Source organism: Mustela nivalis (genome assembly GCF_964662115.1).
Source record: "Mustela nivalis genome assembly, chromosome: 5".
Classification (NCBI taxonomy): Eukaryota; Metazoa; Chordata; class Mammalia; order Carnivora; family Mustelidae; genus Mustela; species Mustela nivalis.
The window spans coordinates 113792845-113809107 of record NC_139024.1 but is presented as its reverse complement, the minus strand read 5'-3'; the positions used below and the strand labels follow the sequence as shown (position 1 = coordinate 113809107).

Sequence of the window (16263 nt, the reverse complement as noted above, 5' to 3'; positions counted from 1 at the left end):
CCGGCAAGTGCTGTAGTAAAGATGTGTATCTGGGCCCAGAGAAGAATGGAGAAGGAGGTGCTCACCTCTGCCCACTGCTGCTGTAAGAAATCAAGATCCTCAAACCGACTCCCCTCCCTGCCTTTCTCACTGGAAGGCAGTGAAGGAAGGACTTGAAGCTTTTCCCAAAAAAAGCAGTCTTCCTTCAAGGGGAGGCTAATGAAAGTATTTTGGAAGCCCCGTCCACATTCCAGAGGATGCCACTGTTTTCTGAGCTGTCACAGATCGCTCCATGCTTTCTGTTAAGCTGTCAGCACAAGCCAGGAGCTGGGTCACCAGATGCTACTCCAGAGAGCTTCATGGACAGGAACTGTCCAAACAAAGACACGCTCCTTTGCAAAGGACAAAGGGCTCCAGCGGAAGCCAACCCAGCCAGGCAGCAGCTAGGCAGCAAGGCAGGAAAGATAAGGAGCACGCTGCATGGCTGTGGGAAGCCGGTGCTCCTAGCAACCCTTCCTAGCCCTGCCACAACAACTAACTTGCAAGAACGGACACAAGCGCTATGAAGAAAGGAGCAATTCAAGGTGGGCTGCTTCTGAATTCCCATTATCAGCGGGGCAGGATTCTCTCTGTGACTTGCTCTCCCTTCAGGTTCTCAGAGGAACATGAGCACCCATGCTTGGGTCACCTCGTTACCTAGAGGCCAAGTCCATAGCTCAGAGTCTCCCCGGTAGAGAAAGAAAGACTGCGTGGTGGGCCCGTCTCCCGTTCTGCGCCTCTTACATCACCGGACTCTGCCTCTCAGCAGAATGCACGGGAAGGAGGGCTGCCTGGCTGAGGACAGTAATCAGCACTTCTCAAGATGTGGTCCAGAAGACAAATGGAATTTCCCAGAGTGTTTATTTAAAATGCAAATTATTCGGGCCCCCGCCAGCAATACTAACTTGTGATCTGGGGGCGGGGCCCGAACTGGGCATCTTAAATAAGCTCACCAGTCTGCTGGTTCTCAGGCACACAGCTGTTTGAGAACCACTGGAAGGTTCTAGCAAGCACAACCTCGAGAGGTCAACTGAGCTGCGGGAACTCCTCTGGAAGGGAAGACAGGCTTCCACCGACCACACTGCGGAGAAGGGCAAGGGCTACGATTATCAACTGGGCAGGATTCTCTCTGTGACTCCCTCTCCCTTCGGGTTCTCAGAGGAACATGAGCACCCATTGGCTGTGGGTGCCTCTGGGGAGAGGGCTGGGGTGGCCAGATCCCTCCTCGCTCCAGGAGCCTGCTGTTCACACACCAACGTTAGCAGTTTTTTGAAAGAACCTCTAAGCCGGGAATACAATTTTTTGTATTCTAGTAATCTAGAATACAATTTTTTAAATCAGAGATGCAAGACCATTTGTAATGAATCCTGGCATACACATACAATGAAATACTTCTCAGCCTTAAAAAGGAAGCAAATTCTGACATGTGCAACCATCTGCATGAACCTTAAGGATATCATGCTAAGTGAAATAAGCCAGTCACAAAAAGACAAATACGGTATGACTGCACCTGTATGAGGTGCTTAGAATAGTCAAATTCATGGAGACAGAAAGGAAAGCGATGGTTGCCTCCCGCTGGGGGAGAGGAAGAATGAGGAGTTCGTGTTTAGTTACAGAGTTTCAGTTCTGCAAGAGGATACAAGTTCAGGAGATGGAGCCCAGTGAAGGAGGCAAAACAATATGAGTATGTTTCATACCACTGCCCTGTACCCTAAATAGTTAAGAGTAAATTCTGCATCTATTTTACCAAAGTTTTTAAAAATGAGGAAAAAATGTGTAACTCTTTGGGACAGCCAAGGATCTGAGTCAAGAGATCGATCCCTAGAGAGATAAGACACCTAGAGAAGTACCACAAAAAAATGAAAATACAAGCAATGTCTAACTCTCACAAGTTAACTGACCAAGGAATATTTGTAAGATGATTATTAAATTGGAGCACATTTCCCCACCTGTCCTCGAATATACCTGAAATATAGCAACTCTGTAACCACACTTCTGTGAAGAGGTATTACAGCTAAAACTAACTTCTTCCTTCTAAGGGAAGGTCACAGTGTCCCCGAAGTTAAGGGAGAAAGGATGATGGGGGCAGGGAGCTGAAAGAGATAGAAAGGGTGGTGATTTCTTTTCAAAAGAAGCACAGTCCCCTTCGCAGCAAAGAACTATCCACATTCCAAGCAGGTATAGAAATTAAGTACATGCAGAAGTAGCACACATAAAAAATCAGTGCTCTTGGGAGCCTGGATGGCTCAGTCGGTTAAGCATTTGCCTTCAGGCACGGGTCATGATCCCAGGGTCCTGGGATAGAGTGCCTCGTCGGGCTCCCAGCTAGAGCCTGTTTCTCCCTCTGCCTGCTGCTCCCCCTGCTTGTGCTCCCTCTCTCTCAATTTCTCTCTCGCTCTCACTCACTCTCTCAAATAAATATATAAAATCTTTTTAAAAAATCAGTGCTCTTACTAAATTTTACTAACTTTAAAAGAGCTTAAAAGTTATCATCATCAGTCGGTTAAGCATCTGCCTTTGTTTCAGGTCATGATCCCACGGTTCTGGGATCAAGCCCCATGTCGGGCTCCTTGCTCAGCAGGAGACTGCTTTTCCCTCTCCTCCTGGCTTGTGCTCTCTCTTTCACTATCTCTCTCACTCTCTGTTTCTCTCTCTCTCAAATAAATAAATAAAATATATTTTTTTAAAAAGTTATCATCTTCAATTTAATTAAATTGGCATTGTAAAAAATGCAGGTCTATGAATATATAGGGAACTTCATATGCTCTACCATTAAAAACTGTACGATAGATAAAAATAATAAAAGCTTAGAAATTCAACTAAATCAAAATAATTACTCATCATTAAAATCCTGAAAGTAAAATGCACTACTTGAAGGTCAAAAGCAATGTAAGTAATCCAGGTAGGCTAGCATATAGTAAATGACTCATTCACATAATGGTACATTTTATAATTGTAGAAATGCCAAGGAACCCACCAAGTGTGCTTCACCTAAAGGATCCTTTCCCTGACCTAGCTGAAAGTGTAATTTAAGAATGCCACACGGATACACTGATACCTGCACAGTCACTACAAATCAAAGCTCTGATAAGTCTAATACTAGGATCATCCCATATTTTTTCTAGAGACAAATGGAATTTCAAACATTCTTCTGAAATAAATATTTTCTCCTCCCTGAGATTTATACTAAGAATGGTCACTGGCTTAGAAAAACAAAAATAGGGCGCCTGGGTGGCTCAGTGGGTTAAAGCCTCGGCCTTCGGCTCAGCTCATGATTCCAGGGTCCTGGGATCGAGCTCCGCATCGGGCTTTCTACTCAGCAGGGAGCCTGCCTTCTCCTCTCTCTCTCTCTCTCTCTCTCTCTCTCTGCTTGCCTCTCTGCCTACTTGTAACCTCTGTCAAATAAATAAATAAATAAATCTTTTTTAAGAAAAGAAAAAAGAAAAACAAAAATATAGTTTAACGTGGTGGACTAAATAATAAATACATTTTCGCCAGAGTCATTATTCACTGCTGGGAAAAAAAGAGTTTAATAATAAGCAATAAACAGTCTTTGAATACTATGCAGGAGTCAAGGAAAGATAAAAACCAGAGACAAATACTGACTCTGGGTTTGTGTCCCATAACATTTCTTTGATTATACTGACCCCTGGCGGCCTTTAAAAGACTTTTTTTTTTTTTTTTTTTTAATTAAAGTGCTTATTTTCCTTTAGCGTGTGCCTTAACATTTTATCACCTGGAAGGAATCCTTTCATAAAGTGTATGTATATCAAATAATCACACTGTAAACTTTAAATATCCTATCATTTTATTTGTCAAATGCACCTCAATAAAATTGGGAGAAAAAAACGTATCGCTAACAATAAGTACCTGATCAATATGCTTGTCTTCTAAAAGACGAAGATGCGTTATAGAATGTGGAAAAGGTGGAAATTACACTTAGTTCAATACAAATGATTATCATATAGCTTTAATACACTCACCTAATAAATATTGACTAATACCCAAGTGCAAAATGTGCGCTAGGTCACAGAGATACAGATATGAACATGCCCCAAAAGACCACAGTCTAGTAGGTACTACCCGTTAAAAGTGACATGAATGAAGCAAGAGAAGCACAGAGTGCTCTGGGAATGTCTAGAGGGATCAAGCTATTTTAGATGATGCCCAAAGGGCAAAAGCAAGCCTCTAGAATTACAGGCAGAGGGAACAGCATGGGAAGGCTCTGGGATCAGGCAGAACTGTGAGTTTAAGAAACTTAAAGGATATAAAATGTCTAAAGCACAGGGTTCAAGGATAAGGGTGGCACTTAACAAGGCTTTAGAGGGCGGTAAAGGCCAAATCATGTCAACTATTTGAATTTCGTAAGCACCTACATTTCCTTGTGGTTTTTTCCTACCAAAGCAACATAATGGGTCGAGTCCACAAAGCACGGCATGAGAAATCCTGAAAATCTTCCAACCTACGACCTCACAACTTCCAAAATCTTCTCCACTGTTCTATCACCCTCTGTCTTCTGGTACATATTCTGGTCACCCCTCACTGAATAAATTACCCCTTGGAAGCTGCGACCCCACCTGGCCAGCATGCAGAGCTGTCCCCGAATGGGCCAACAGTGGACACCTGACCCAAGGGAAGCCCATCCGCCACTTGCCAGCCACGGGTGAAGACGCTGGCTTGTCGGGCTCTGAGATGATGGCTATTTAGCAGAGCCACTGTGACCGGTTCGGATTTAAAGGTTGACAGAAGAGCGAGAGGAGAATGACACAGGCCACAAGAGACAGAGGGAGCCGTGTCCCCAAAAGCATCAGCACTCATCCTTACAATAAACCCTCTTTAGAAACTTCTGACAGACCTCAAAGCTCGCTGACCCAGCACCTGGCGGTTTCCCGCTGCTGCACTGCCTTGGTTTTGTCACGCTTGTGTTAGTCAGCTTTTACCCTACTACATGTCAGCACAACAACAGTCCTCAAGGACACAGATGTCGCGTGTTTACTTCCTTGTATCCACCACTGCCCTGAAAGCCCTCACCACATACCCAACAGAGGAGCAGAAGGAAAGATGTACAAATGGATGGATAAATAAGCAATTGATCCTAGAGAGTTTAAGGTGAAACCAAAGGTAGGAACTGAGAATAAATCCCAAATTCCTTCGAAGTCATGTGCTGTCTTCACCTTCAACTGCCATCCCTCTCCATACGTGTGAGGACCACCAAACTTCCCCCACACCCCCAGACCCATGAGGCTCTCTTGCATTTTCCCTGCCTCTACACACAGCTTTCTCTCTCTGAAGTTTCCCAAACATCCACGCTCCTTCTCTGTAAGTGCAAACGTCTGGTCCCCCCAGGACGCATCACCCACTAACCCCCAAGCACCCCTCTACATTTTCTTGTTGCCCACGTGTCTCCCTCCACAGCACAACCTCACCGCAGGCCGACGGCGCTCTTCGTCTTTCCGTGGGTGCTCAAAACACGTGCTGGCGAGGAGGGACGAGTTCTGCCTTTAGGATATCACCCCAAAATACATTAACCAAAAGGGGAAACTTTTTTAATTTTTATTGATGAAGTACTTGGTACTTTTATCCCACTAAAGGTCTGATGTTAATGAATGATTATTCCTTCTAATAAAATGGTTCTCAGTGGTGGAGAGAGAGGGTATTTTCCCCTGGGGACCCTGACTGTATGTGTAGACGTGCATGGTTGTCACACTTGGAGGGAAGGGAAAGCTGCTCCCGGCATCTAGTGGGCTGAGGGCAAAGATACCGCTAAACATCCTCCAGCGCACCTGACAAGGCCCACAGAAAAGCACTGTCACCAAAATGTCAACAGTGAGAAGCTATTTCAATAGAACTATTTTTAAAAGCTCATATTCATATGAGCTCAAAATTCATATCTGTACATTTTTAATAAATATCGAAGAAAATGGGAAAAAATATTCAGTGAGTCTTCAAACATCACACAGTGATGTGCAAGAGAAAACCTAAGGCAGAGAGATGAGGATGTTGCCGTGCACCTGCCCTGTTGGGTCTCAGAGCTACAAAAGTCGGCAGTGAACAAAGGAAGCATGTGGGAAAGCTGGAGAGAAAGAGGACTAGGGAACATAAAATTGCTGTTGTTGTTTAAAATTACTGTGGTTTTCATTTTTAATTTTTTATTTAAATTCAATTTAGTTTATACATTCTGTATTATTAGCCATGGAGTTAGAATTTGGTGATTTATCAGCTGCATATAACACCCAGTGCTCATTATTTCAAGTGCCCTCCTCAATGCCCATCACCCAATTACCCCACCCCCCACCTTCTCCCAAAATCACTATTTTTTAAAACAAAGATGAAGTAGGTTAATCCAATCTCATCACTCAGAGACATAAAATCTGCCAAATAATAACTATGTATTCATTGTTTAGTTTTAAAATCCTCAATGTGTACACTTAATAAATAAAATAAACATTATTTAATCAGTTTTACACTAAAATGCAATGTTTTAATGTTCAAACATTATGTTACAGAAAAAAGCAGTAATGACTAGAACTCTAATATGTTACCATGAAAGCTAACCCATTGAAAAACACAGTAAATTAAAAATAAACCACCTAAATTGTCCAGATGTTCAGATTAACATTTTTCTGTTCACTGAATAAATGACTTTGGAGCTCTTTCCCCACCTAACCTATTCAAATCATTTTAGCATTCCCCTTAAAAATACATTTATACTCACATTCACTTGAACTTGAATGGACCAGTCACCAAGTATTGGGTGGGAAGATAATTGAAAAGTTTTGGAAACCACACCGAGATCACTTCGTTCTGACAACCACTGCTGGATCAAATTTGACTTGGGGTCCTACAATGAAAACCATACATGTTAACTGTATAGACTGCCGTGTACATGTGTACCCTATCTGGTTACGAATGATGCCCTGAAGCACTCCCAGGCACATCCAAAACATGGCCATAGAGAGAGTTTCTAGAAAATGTTGGCTATATATTACAAGACAGAAGACAACCAAAATTCTTCCTTTCTCATACTCCTCATCTTTATTCTACTCCACTTTTTAATTCTCAGAACTATATTTCCTTCAACATGGAACAAAATGACGTGTACACCACCAAACCTGTGTTGTTACTGTTAACTATAGAGATCACAGGCCTCGTGTATTCAAGGCCCACCATGTGTCAGGCACTGTGTTTTATCATTACAATCACACATCACCCAATCATTACAATCACACATCACCCAATCAGGCGCCTGGGTGGCTCAGTGGGTTGAGCGTCTGACTTCAGCTCGGGTCATGATCCCAGGGTCCTGGGATGGAGCCCCACATGAGGCTCTCTGCTCAGTGGGGACCCTGCTTCTCCCTCTCCCTCTGCCTCCTGCTCTGCCTACTTGTGCATGCTCTCTGTCAAATAAGTAAACAAAATCTTTAATAAAAAGTTTTTAAAATCTGTAATTCTCCCCCAGGGAAGGACTGTCCTCCCATTATAGTAGAAAACGGATTCCCAGAAAGCTTAGGTAAGCACTCAACTGTAAGTAATAAGTGAATTCAGGATTCAAACCCATGTGCCTTTAAATCCAAAAAATGTATCCTAAAGATGCTCACCCAAGGGGATACGTGAAAAATCCTTCCGTCCTAGACTCTCCCAGACAACAGGGGAAGGGAATAATCCCTTCACGCAGAATTCATCCAAGCCAATCCAGCAGCCGTCCCGGATGCCTCTCCCATTCCCAGCCCTGTCAGCTCTGGCTATTTAACCTCCTCTCTCTCATCTTTCTCCTCCTTTCCATCCTCACACCCAGCCAGCACGGCCTGTTTTCTAATCATCACCACTAATCTCCCTCCTCCAGTGTCTCCCCTCCAAGACATCCTCCCCACCGCCGACAGTGCTATCCATCTGAAACATAAATCTCAGACTGAGACAAAGGGGTCAACATGCTTGGTCCCGTTGCTGACACAACAGGCAGTGAAGACACACCGGCTGTGATCGTTATGCTGGACCACAAGGTGATGCTGGCTCTTGTCTGCCTACAGAATGAGGTCTACACTCCTCTACACAGCATACAGAACTCAGGAGTCTGACTCCATCTACGTTCCTAAGCTCATCTTCCTCCAAACACACAGATCTGTTTGCAATTCACCTCTAAAAGCCTTTGCATCTAGGTCTCTACAACTGCTGCCTAGAGTGCCCTCCCTTCCCGTCCAGTTGGTGCAATAAGCTCCGGTATCTTGCCTCCTATCCACGCCACCAGCAGATGAAATGGCCACTTCCTGGAGAGCCCTACGATATCTGGAGTTTACCTCTTTTGAGAGCATATTACTATATAAGGTCCTCGTGGTTAATATATGGGGGTTTTTGTTCCCAGACTGTGAGCTCCTGAGAACAGGATCAAATATTTTCCCTTATTCCTATGCTCTGTCCTTTGACTAGAGGTAGTGGGTTAGCCCAGTTACTACAAGCCAGAAGAAACCCCTCTTCCTGAGTGGGGTAGAACGTGAAAGTCATAAGTTAAGTACTATGCCAAGAACTGAGTATGGCGCAGTCTAGTAAGCCAGAAACTCAGTTAAAACCGAAAACCAAAAGCAAGTCGAGACTAAGCAGGTCACCACCCTTGGCCAACTCCTGGGACAGGCACTCTAATCAGCAGTCGGCTCTCCTGTGCCTGCCACAGACTGATGCATGCGAGGCCCACAAAGTCTAAACACTCAAAACCCAAGGAAAAAAACACAAACCAGCGAATAAATATATGCTAATAATAAAGGGAATGCAAGTGAAAATGAAAAAAAATACCATTTTTCTTCTGTCCATCTGACAAAAATAAAAAAATAACAGTAATTCCCAGTGTCATTTAAACTGGGTGGAAAGGAATGTTCATACTCTGCTGGTACATTATTTTGGTATACATTTGAGGGTATACATTTTTCTGGGGTGGGGCCACGGCCTCACAAGCAAAGGATGTCCTAAGTGAAGTTTTTGATGACTTTGTCCAGAGGATCTGGAGGGCTGGGAGTGAACGAGATAATTCCCCAGTTGCTCAAGCCTGTCTTAGACCTCGGCCTGTCACCAAAAACACAGAGATCGTAGAAACACCAGAAGTTTTCACACATCGGGATGTGAACAGGGCATCAGAGCAGAACCCCACATTCGAACGTCATCATTTCCTGCAAGGTCACATGCAAGACTGCCAGGTACCATGTGATCCGTGTCCCTGGCACAGCCACCACAGTCACCACAGCTGGACGTGCTGGGAAAGTGGCCCCTTGTGCCCTCAGAGTCATCTTTAGATGGCCCAGGATCTCTCTCAGATGTCTCAGCTCAGCACAGTCTCTGCTGCCTGGGCCAGACTGTCTCCAGCCACAAGTTCCCTGGCTGCAGAATGCGTCCCCAAGGAGAATTTCGGCCACTCGTTAGAGTCCTGGATGATGCACCCAGGGTCTGTCTAGAGTGGAGAACTGGAGAAGTCAAGTCACTTAAACAAGGTGGCCCTTCACCTCACCAGGGATGAGGTCATGGTTTTGCCCCAGCTGCTCCAGGCTGCAGGGCCAGGGTACAATCACAAGATAGAACCCCAACAACACCCCTCCCCAGGCAAGGTCATTCACCTGGACAAGGAGCAACACCTTTTTCAAGAAGGAAGTCAGGGCAAAAATCCCCCAGCTGCCAGGCCAGCGTCGAAGGCACTTATTTCCAAAGTGTGAGCCCAGATTAGCTGGAGGAAGCCGGAATTAGGGCAAGTTTTTACCACTGTTGAAAGGGCTGTGAAGGCCCTCTCATCCTGAGAAGGTCAGCTACTGAAGCAGCAAAATGAATAATATCCGTTGACAAAAAAAAAAAAAAACCACTGATCACCCCTGAACATGCTGTGACAATCAATATTTTAGCTACATCCTACAGCCATTCTTTTTCTTTTACAACTTAGTGATTTGACCAGTTTTACACTATGCTGTGTTCACAAGTGTAGCTACTGTCGGCCCCGTTACATTGCTATGAGACTGTCTTCTGTTTTGTTTTGTTTTAAATGTTGTGTTATGCTAGTCACCATACAGTACAACATTAGTTTCTGATGCAGTGTTCCATGCTTCATTATGTGTATAACACCCAGCACTCCATGCAATATGTGCCCTCATTAATACCCATCACCAGGCTCACCCAATCCCCACTCCCTTCCCCTCTGAAACCCTGTTTGTTTCCTGTAGTCCATAGTCTCTCCTGGTTTGTCTCCCCCTCTGATTTTCCCCCCACTCACTGACTGTCTCCTTGACCCGGCAAGATGGGTCCTGAGAAGTCGGCCTCTCGGCCATCAGGTGCACTTCTCCACCATAGCCTGCAGGTGGTGCTGTCCTGGGGGGTACCCATGGATTCAAGTCCGAGGCTCTTTTGTTACAGCAAGTTCTACTTTTTTTCTGGGAAGTTTTGCCAAGAAACCAACTATCGCACACTGAAAGATGGAGAAAACATCACAGTCTGGCCCAAATGACTGCTGTCAGACGAAGGAGGACAGCCGTGTGGGCATCAATGCTCTGATCTGGCTTCCACAAGTTAGAGGGAAGGAGGCCGCTGGACCTGAGCTCGTACCCCAGCCGCACCGCCTGCTTGCACAGAGCTGAGGATGGCTTTCTGCCCAGGCACCTGTGTCCAAACACTCTGGGTTCCAGGTGGAATTCTAACCTGTGTAAATCCCCACCCCTGGCCAAGAGGGCCACATCTTGGCCACGCAACTAGGACCAGAGATTTCTCTGAGCACTTCTGAGAAAGTCAAATGTGGCAAGCTAAACTCAGAACTGGAGAAAAGAACCCAAGAGTACAAATTGAAGGTTCCAAAGGTGATCCTAAAGCAGCATAGAGAAACAAAATAATAAAGCACAGACCAGCACCACTCTAAATGCTTTACTTAAATTATCTCACTTAATCTTCACAAAAACTCCTGGGAGGTGTTTGTCCCTTAATCCAGTAGTTAGCATTAATCCAGTAGCTAGATTAATGCCTAGAGCAGGCAATTTATCCAGTGCTGACTTTTATTACCACAGGTAGAACAAGGCAGATTGGATAGAAACAGCCAGAAATAGGCAGATGCTGACTTGAAAGATGATATGAATGTAGTCCATAAAACACTGCTTAGAAAGCTATTTGAATTCAGAAATGCTATTCTCTGGGGCACGTCTGCCTTTGGCTCAGGTCATGATCTCAGGGTCCCAGGTTCAAGCCCCGAGACAGGCTCTCTGCTCAGTGGGGAATCTGCTTCTCCCTCTCCCTCTGCCTCAGCTCCTCCTCACTGCCTGCACGTGCTCTCTCTCTCAAATAAAAACTAAAGTAAAATAAAATCTCTGAAAAAAAAAGAAAGAAATGCTATTCACTATATCAGCCTCCTTTATAAACATTACAACACACAGCAAAGACAGAAATCCACAGAGCTAGAATTCTTGGAAATTCAAGAACATGCATTGAGCATCATGCCGACCAACATTGTGTTTTCTACAAACACAGACTGGCTTGAAGTTACACGTATACATGTCTGCTTCACTTTTGTTTGCTTTTTAGTTTAATTTAGAATGACAAAAAAGTTAAAAAGAATAGGAAGATACTGAACTAAAAAAGCCCGAACCTGCCTTCCATCCTATGGCATTCATCAGAACATTTAGGGTAACCAAAAGAGATCCCGGGACCAGGGACTTTAAGGTGTTATCAAGAGAGTCCCAGGAAAACAGGGATGGGTTAGTCGCCACCCTGTTTCCATGCAGTGATCCAATGTCTCATATCCTCCTCAGCGTAAGTGTAGAAAAGCAGGTCCAGCCGGATCTCAATTGTCCTCAACTTGGTTCTCACAGGAAAGCACTCAGTCTAACTATGTTGCCTCTAGGGCATCAGAGCGTTGGAGAAGCAGAGGCCAGATGACTTCCTGCCATAGGGGATTCCCATAAACATAAGAGCTAATGTTTAGTGAACATGTACTATGTGGCAGGCATAATTCTAAATGCTTTACTTGGATTATCTCACAAAAACCTTTGTGAGGTATTACCATTATTACTCATTTTAGAAATAAAGAAACTGTGGCTCAGAGAAGTGCATTTTCTCCAGGTCTCACAACTAGCAACTATTCTTCTTAGAGCAGACAGTGATCCTTTTATAAGCCAAATCATACCATGCCTGTCCTCAGAATTCTCCAGTGAATTCTCATTTCACTCGGAGTAAAATCCAAGGTCCCTATCATGACCCTAAGAAGATCCTGCACAATCCCTCCTCTAACCCACCTACCTGTATCTTACCTCATCTCCTATTAGTTGTCCCCTCACTCTCTGGGACACTATCAGCCTCTTTTCCCCCAGTGCACCTAACAAGTTCCCACCTCAGGGTCTTTATACAAGCTGTTCCCTCTCTAGGGGCTCATTCTTTTACTTCCTTTAGATCTCTGCTCAAATAAGACTTCCCTAACAACCCCAGAGAAAATAGCAAACACAAACACTCTTTCTCTCTCTCTTAACACACACACACACACACACACACCCCAATTCTTTTATATACATTTTTTAAAGATTTTATTTATTCACTTAACAGAGAGAGCATAAGCAGGGTGCAGAGCAGGCAGACGTAGAGGAAAAAGCAGGCTCCCTGCTGATCAAGAAGCCCATTGCGGGCCTCGATCCCAGCACTATGGGATCATGACCTGAGCCGAAGACAGATGCTTAGCCATCTGAGCCACCAGAGCACCCCTACACCTTCTTTTTTTTTTTTTTTTTTAAGTAGGCTACTTGCCCAGCGCAGAGACCAATGCAGGGCTCAAACTCAAAACCGTAAGATCAACCTGTTCAACCAACTGAGCCACCCAAACCCCAGGCTTCCCACTTCATGCACATATTTATGTGTTTGTTTAGTGTCTGTCTCCACACTATTCACTGAAATACATGCTTGATGTGAGCAGGAGACTTAATCTGTTCTGTTCACAGACCCATTCCAGGGGCCTGAACACAGAAGCTCAATAAAGGTTTGACCAATGAATTAATCAATGAAAAAGCAAGGACTGGAGCCCGAGTTGCCCAACTCCAGAGCCTAAGCTCTGAACCCATTGTTCTACCATCTCCCCTCCGAGAGAGAGCACTCTCATGTTGGGAAGGAAGCTTATCCATGGTGAGTTCTAAAATAATATGAACAGGACTTCAAAGAGAGCTTTAGTGAGATAACTTGAACTTACTTTATTTCTGTCTGGCACTTACCTTAATGAGAATGTTTAAAGAAGTTTTATAAGGTTTAAAATCTGAGAAGAGTGTAACAATACGAAACTTCACTTCCTGCTTTGGCTTGTACAGAGACTTGTCTGTTTGAATGAAGACAGTCATTCTCTTGGTCTCAAATGATAAACGCGTACTATTAGAGAATAAAATCTCATCCTGGGCCCATCCAGTTACACGCAGCTCATAGATCCCATCTGCACTGTTCAGAGGGAGCTGGGGAAAATAAAGAGATCAGACAAATGACATTCTCATTTTGCCTCAGAAGTGTTTTTAATTGTAAGTCAGACTAGAACATTTAAATCCATAGTGTTATTAACAGCAATTGCCATGTTGAAAAACTCCCTCCTCGTAGGCACCAACATTAAACAATTTGTATTCCCTCCTAACAGCCTGCAGTTTTCTCCCCAGCTAAATCGGAGGGTTCCTGGAAAGGAGGGCTCAGCAACAGTGACTGTGTCATTTCCTATTCCCAGAGCAAATTCTTCCTCATGGTCGCTGTGGGTTGGGATATCTAATATCTTTCAACATTTTTTCCATGTCCCCCTAGTTGAGGCAGTCCACTGGTGAAAAGCACATTTGCACAAGACTTCTTTCCTTGCTGTACTCTCTCGAGTTCTTTCCTCCCGTGCACACGCTTCCTGCACCCCGCACAGCACGAGTCACGGTCCTGGAAAGGACCGACACACTACTGCTGCTCTCCTAAGGCTCTCACTGACAGAATTCCTACCTTCCAGCATGAACAGACCAGAAGCCTTACTCAGCAGTTTGCTTGACCTGTGGCACCTGATGACAATCCTCCAAATGGGTGCTCCTACTAACACCTGTTTTATAAACAAGGAAAGTGGGGCTTGGAGGAGTTTGGGAAGTTGCTCCAGGTCAGAAGCAAAGATGCAACCCACAATGAGCTGTGCTACTCTGCTAAAAGCCTCCGTTGGCTGCCTCTGAAACATGTCTGACCATTCCTCGACTCTTGCCCCTCTGCCCTTCCAAATGTGGAGTCTCCTTCTCCAGAGTTAGGGATTTGCTTCTCAAGAAGAGAATGAAGCTGTGTCATAGAAAGGATAGCATCTGCCTGGTTCTCTCTCTCTCCCTCTCTCTCTCTGGGATTCTTCACTCTGGAGGAATCCAGCTGTGCCATGTGATGAAGATGCTTGAGACGCCTGCAGGGAGAAACTGAGGCCTCCCTCAGCACCAGCTTGATAGCCTTATGAATGAGCTCCCATACAAAGGATCCCCAGCCCTGGGGAATCCTTCAGGTGACTGCAAGTCTAACTGACATCTTGCAATATCCCAAATCAGCCCAGTTCCGCGGTTCCCCTCTTCCAGACCCACCGAAATTGTGAGAAGCCATAAAAGCTTATTGCTGTTTTAATGCCAAAGCTTTGAGATAATCGGTTTACAACAGACGACTTAGCATACTTGACTCTCAGTTGGTTTTCATGTTAATAAACCTGCGATTCTAAAACTAAATTGTGATTCATTCTTGCAAATAAGTTTTGTCCACAGAAAGCTCGGAGACCTTCCAGTCATAGCAGCTACCTGGAAGCTAGCAAGATGCCTAAGAATACAAAGGAAATGTAACAAAGCACCAATAAAATGATCAACAAAAAATATTTAGGGAGAGAAATACTGATGTCCACAATTTACCTGGAGATACATTTAAAAAATAAGATGAATTAATGGACAGAGAGACAGAGAGACATGTTATAGAGCAAGTATGGCAAAATGTTAATGGGAGACTCGGAGTGGTGCATATAAAAGGGTTCACTATGAATTCCTTCAAGTTTTGTGTATATTTGCAAATTTCTTAATAAAAAGTTAGAAAAAAAAAAAACAATCAGTAGCATCACATTCAAATAACTTCCAGTGCCAATTTCTGCTTTTCTTCAATAAATATTTCTTGAGCACCTTCTGTCTCCAGGTTGTTCTGAGTCTTTGGGATACAACATGAACCAAATACGTGTGCCCTCATAGGGCTGGGAGTCTAGCTTGGAACCTGCATTCTTATATTCCATTTTCTCAAATGATACTTCAGCTCCCAGATTCTTTTAAATAGGTATTTTAATACTAAAAGCAGGACACGGTCTATGCCAGCCTATCAAAGACTTACACGTGGCAAAGATTCATAAATACTTCGTGTTTAAAATATGGTATTTGATAGGATTGATTTTCATGATCTGGAGACAGTTTGATCATTTTTAGGCCCCAGAACAGATAGCAGATTGAAGATTTATGGCAAATCCATGATGCAGCGGCCCAAAACTAAAGAGGCCCATTAACCACTAGAACACCAAAGAGTTAAAGAAACAGAAGTAACACACAATGTGTCCCAAAACCTTCTCTCCTATCCATCCTCCTTCAGGGAGCGCTGGCACTGCCTCAGGAGGAGACAGTACTATCTTTCTGCTCCTCTCAGCTACACCTCACCCCCCACATCCCCTCCTCCCACCCCAATTTGTTTTCTCAACTTCCCTGTTAGAAATCTCACCATCACCCCCCCTCCTGCATATGTAAGATTTACACAATTCAAGATGCTCAAAGCCTCAGTGTTCATCCCAGGGCTGGAAAGTCAGAGATGACAAGTGAACCTGGTGTATCAGCAGAGCAGGGGTGACTCTACAAGCCACAGGGCATCACTGTACGCCTTGGGGTGTCCCCACAGACTTTGCATGGCACCAGGAATCCTGTGACATGGTAGAGACCTTAGTTTTCCATTGCTAACAGTACAGGGACAGAATGAGAAGACTGAAGAAAACACCATGGATTTTAAGCAATCTCTATGGAAGTTTCTCTCTGTACCAGACCTAGGATGGGTTGTAACCTGCTCCCCACAGTGGAGAGGACACCAGAAGGTATTAGCTCCTGAATCTTCGCTGATCAGCTGTCTCTGCCTTCTTGGGGTCACAATTATTGAAAGAGCTCCCAGGATTGGTAATAAAGAGGCTCCCTCATCAGAGATTTCCATATCTCTTATATAAGAACCAATTATTCGCCCCCAGAGATTTAGGACCTCTGTATGTTGAGC

General features: G+C 44.3%; 1 protein-coding gene across 2 annotated transcripts in view; it reads right to left on the bottom strand.

Moving 5' to 3' along the window:
• CD109 (CD109 molecule) overlaps positions 1-16263 on the bottom strand; it is a 128889-nt gene that overhangs the window by 88063 nt on the left and 24563 nt on the right. For both annotated transcript variants that reach the window (XM_082729753.1, XM_082729754.1), the window contains exons 4-5: positions 13221-13451; positions 6734-6859 (exon numbers count right to left, since the gene is read on the bottom strand). In XM_082729753.1, coding sequence (XP_082585879.1) covers positions 6734-6859; positions 13221-13451 — 357 coding nt within the window. The remainder of the gene's footprint in view (positions 1-6733; positions 6860-13220; positions 13452-16263) is intronic.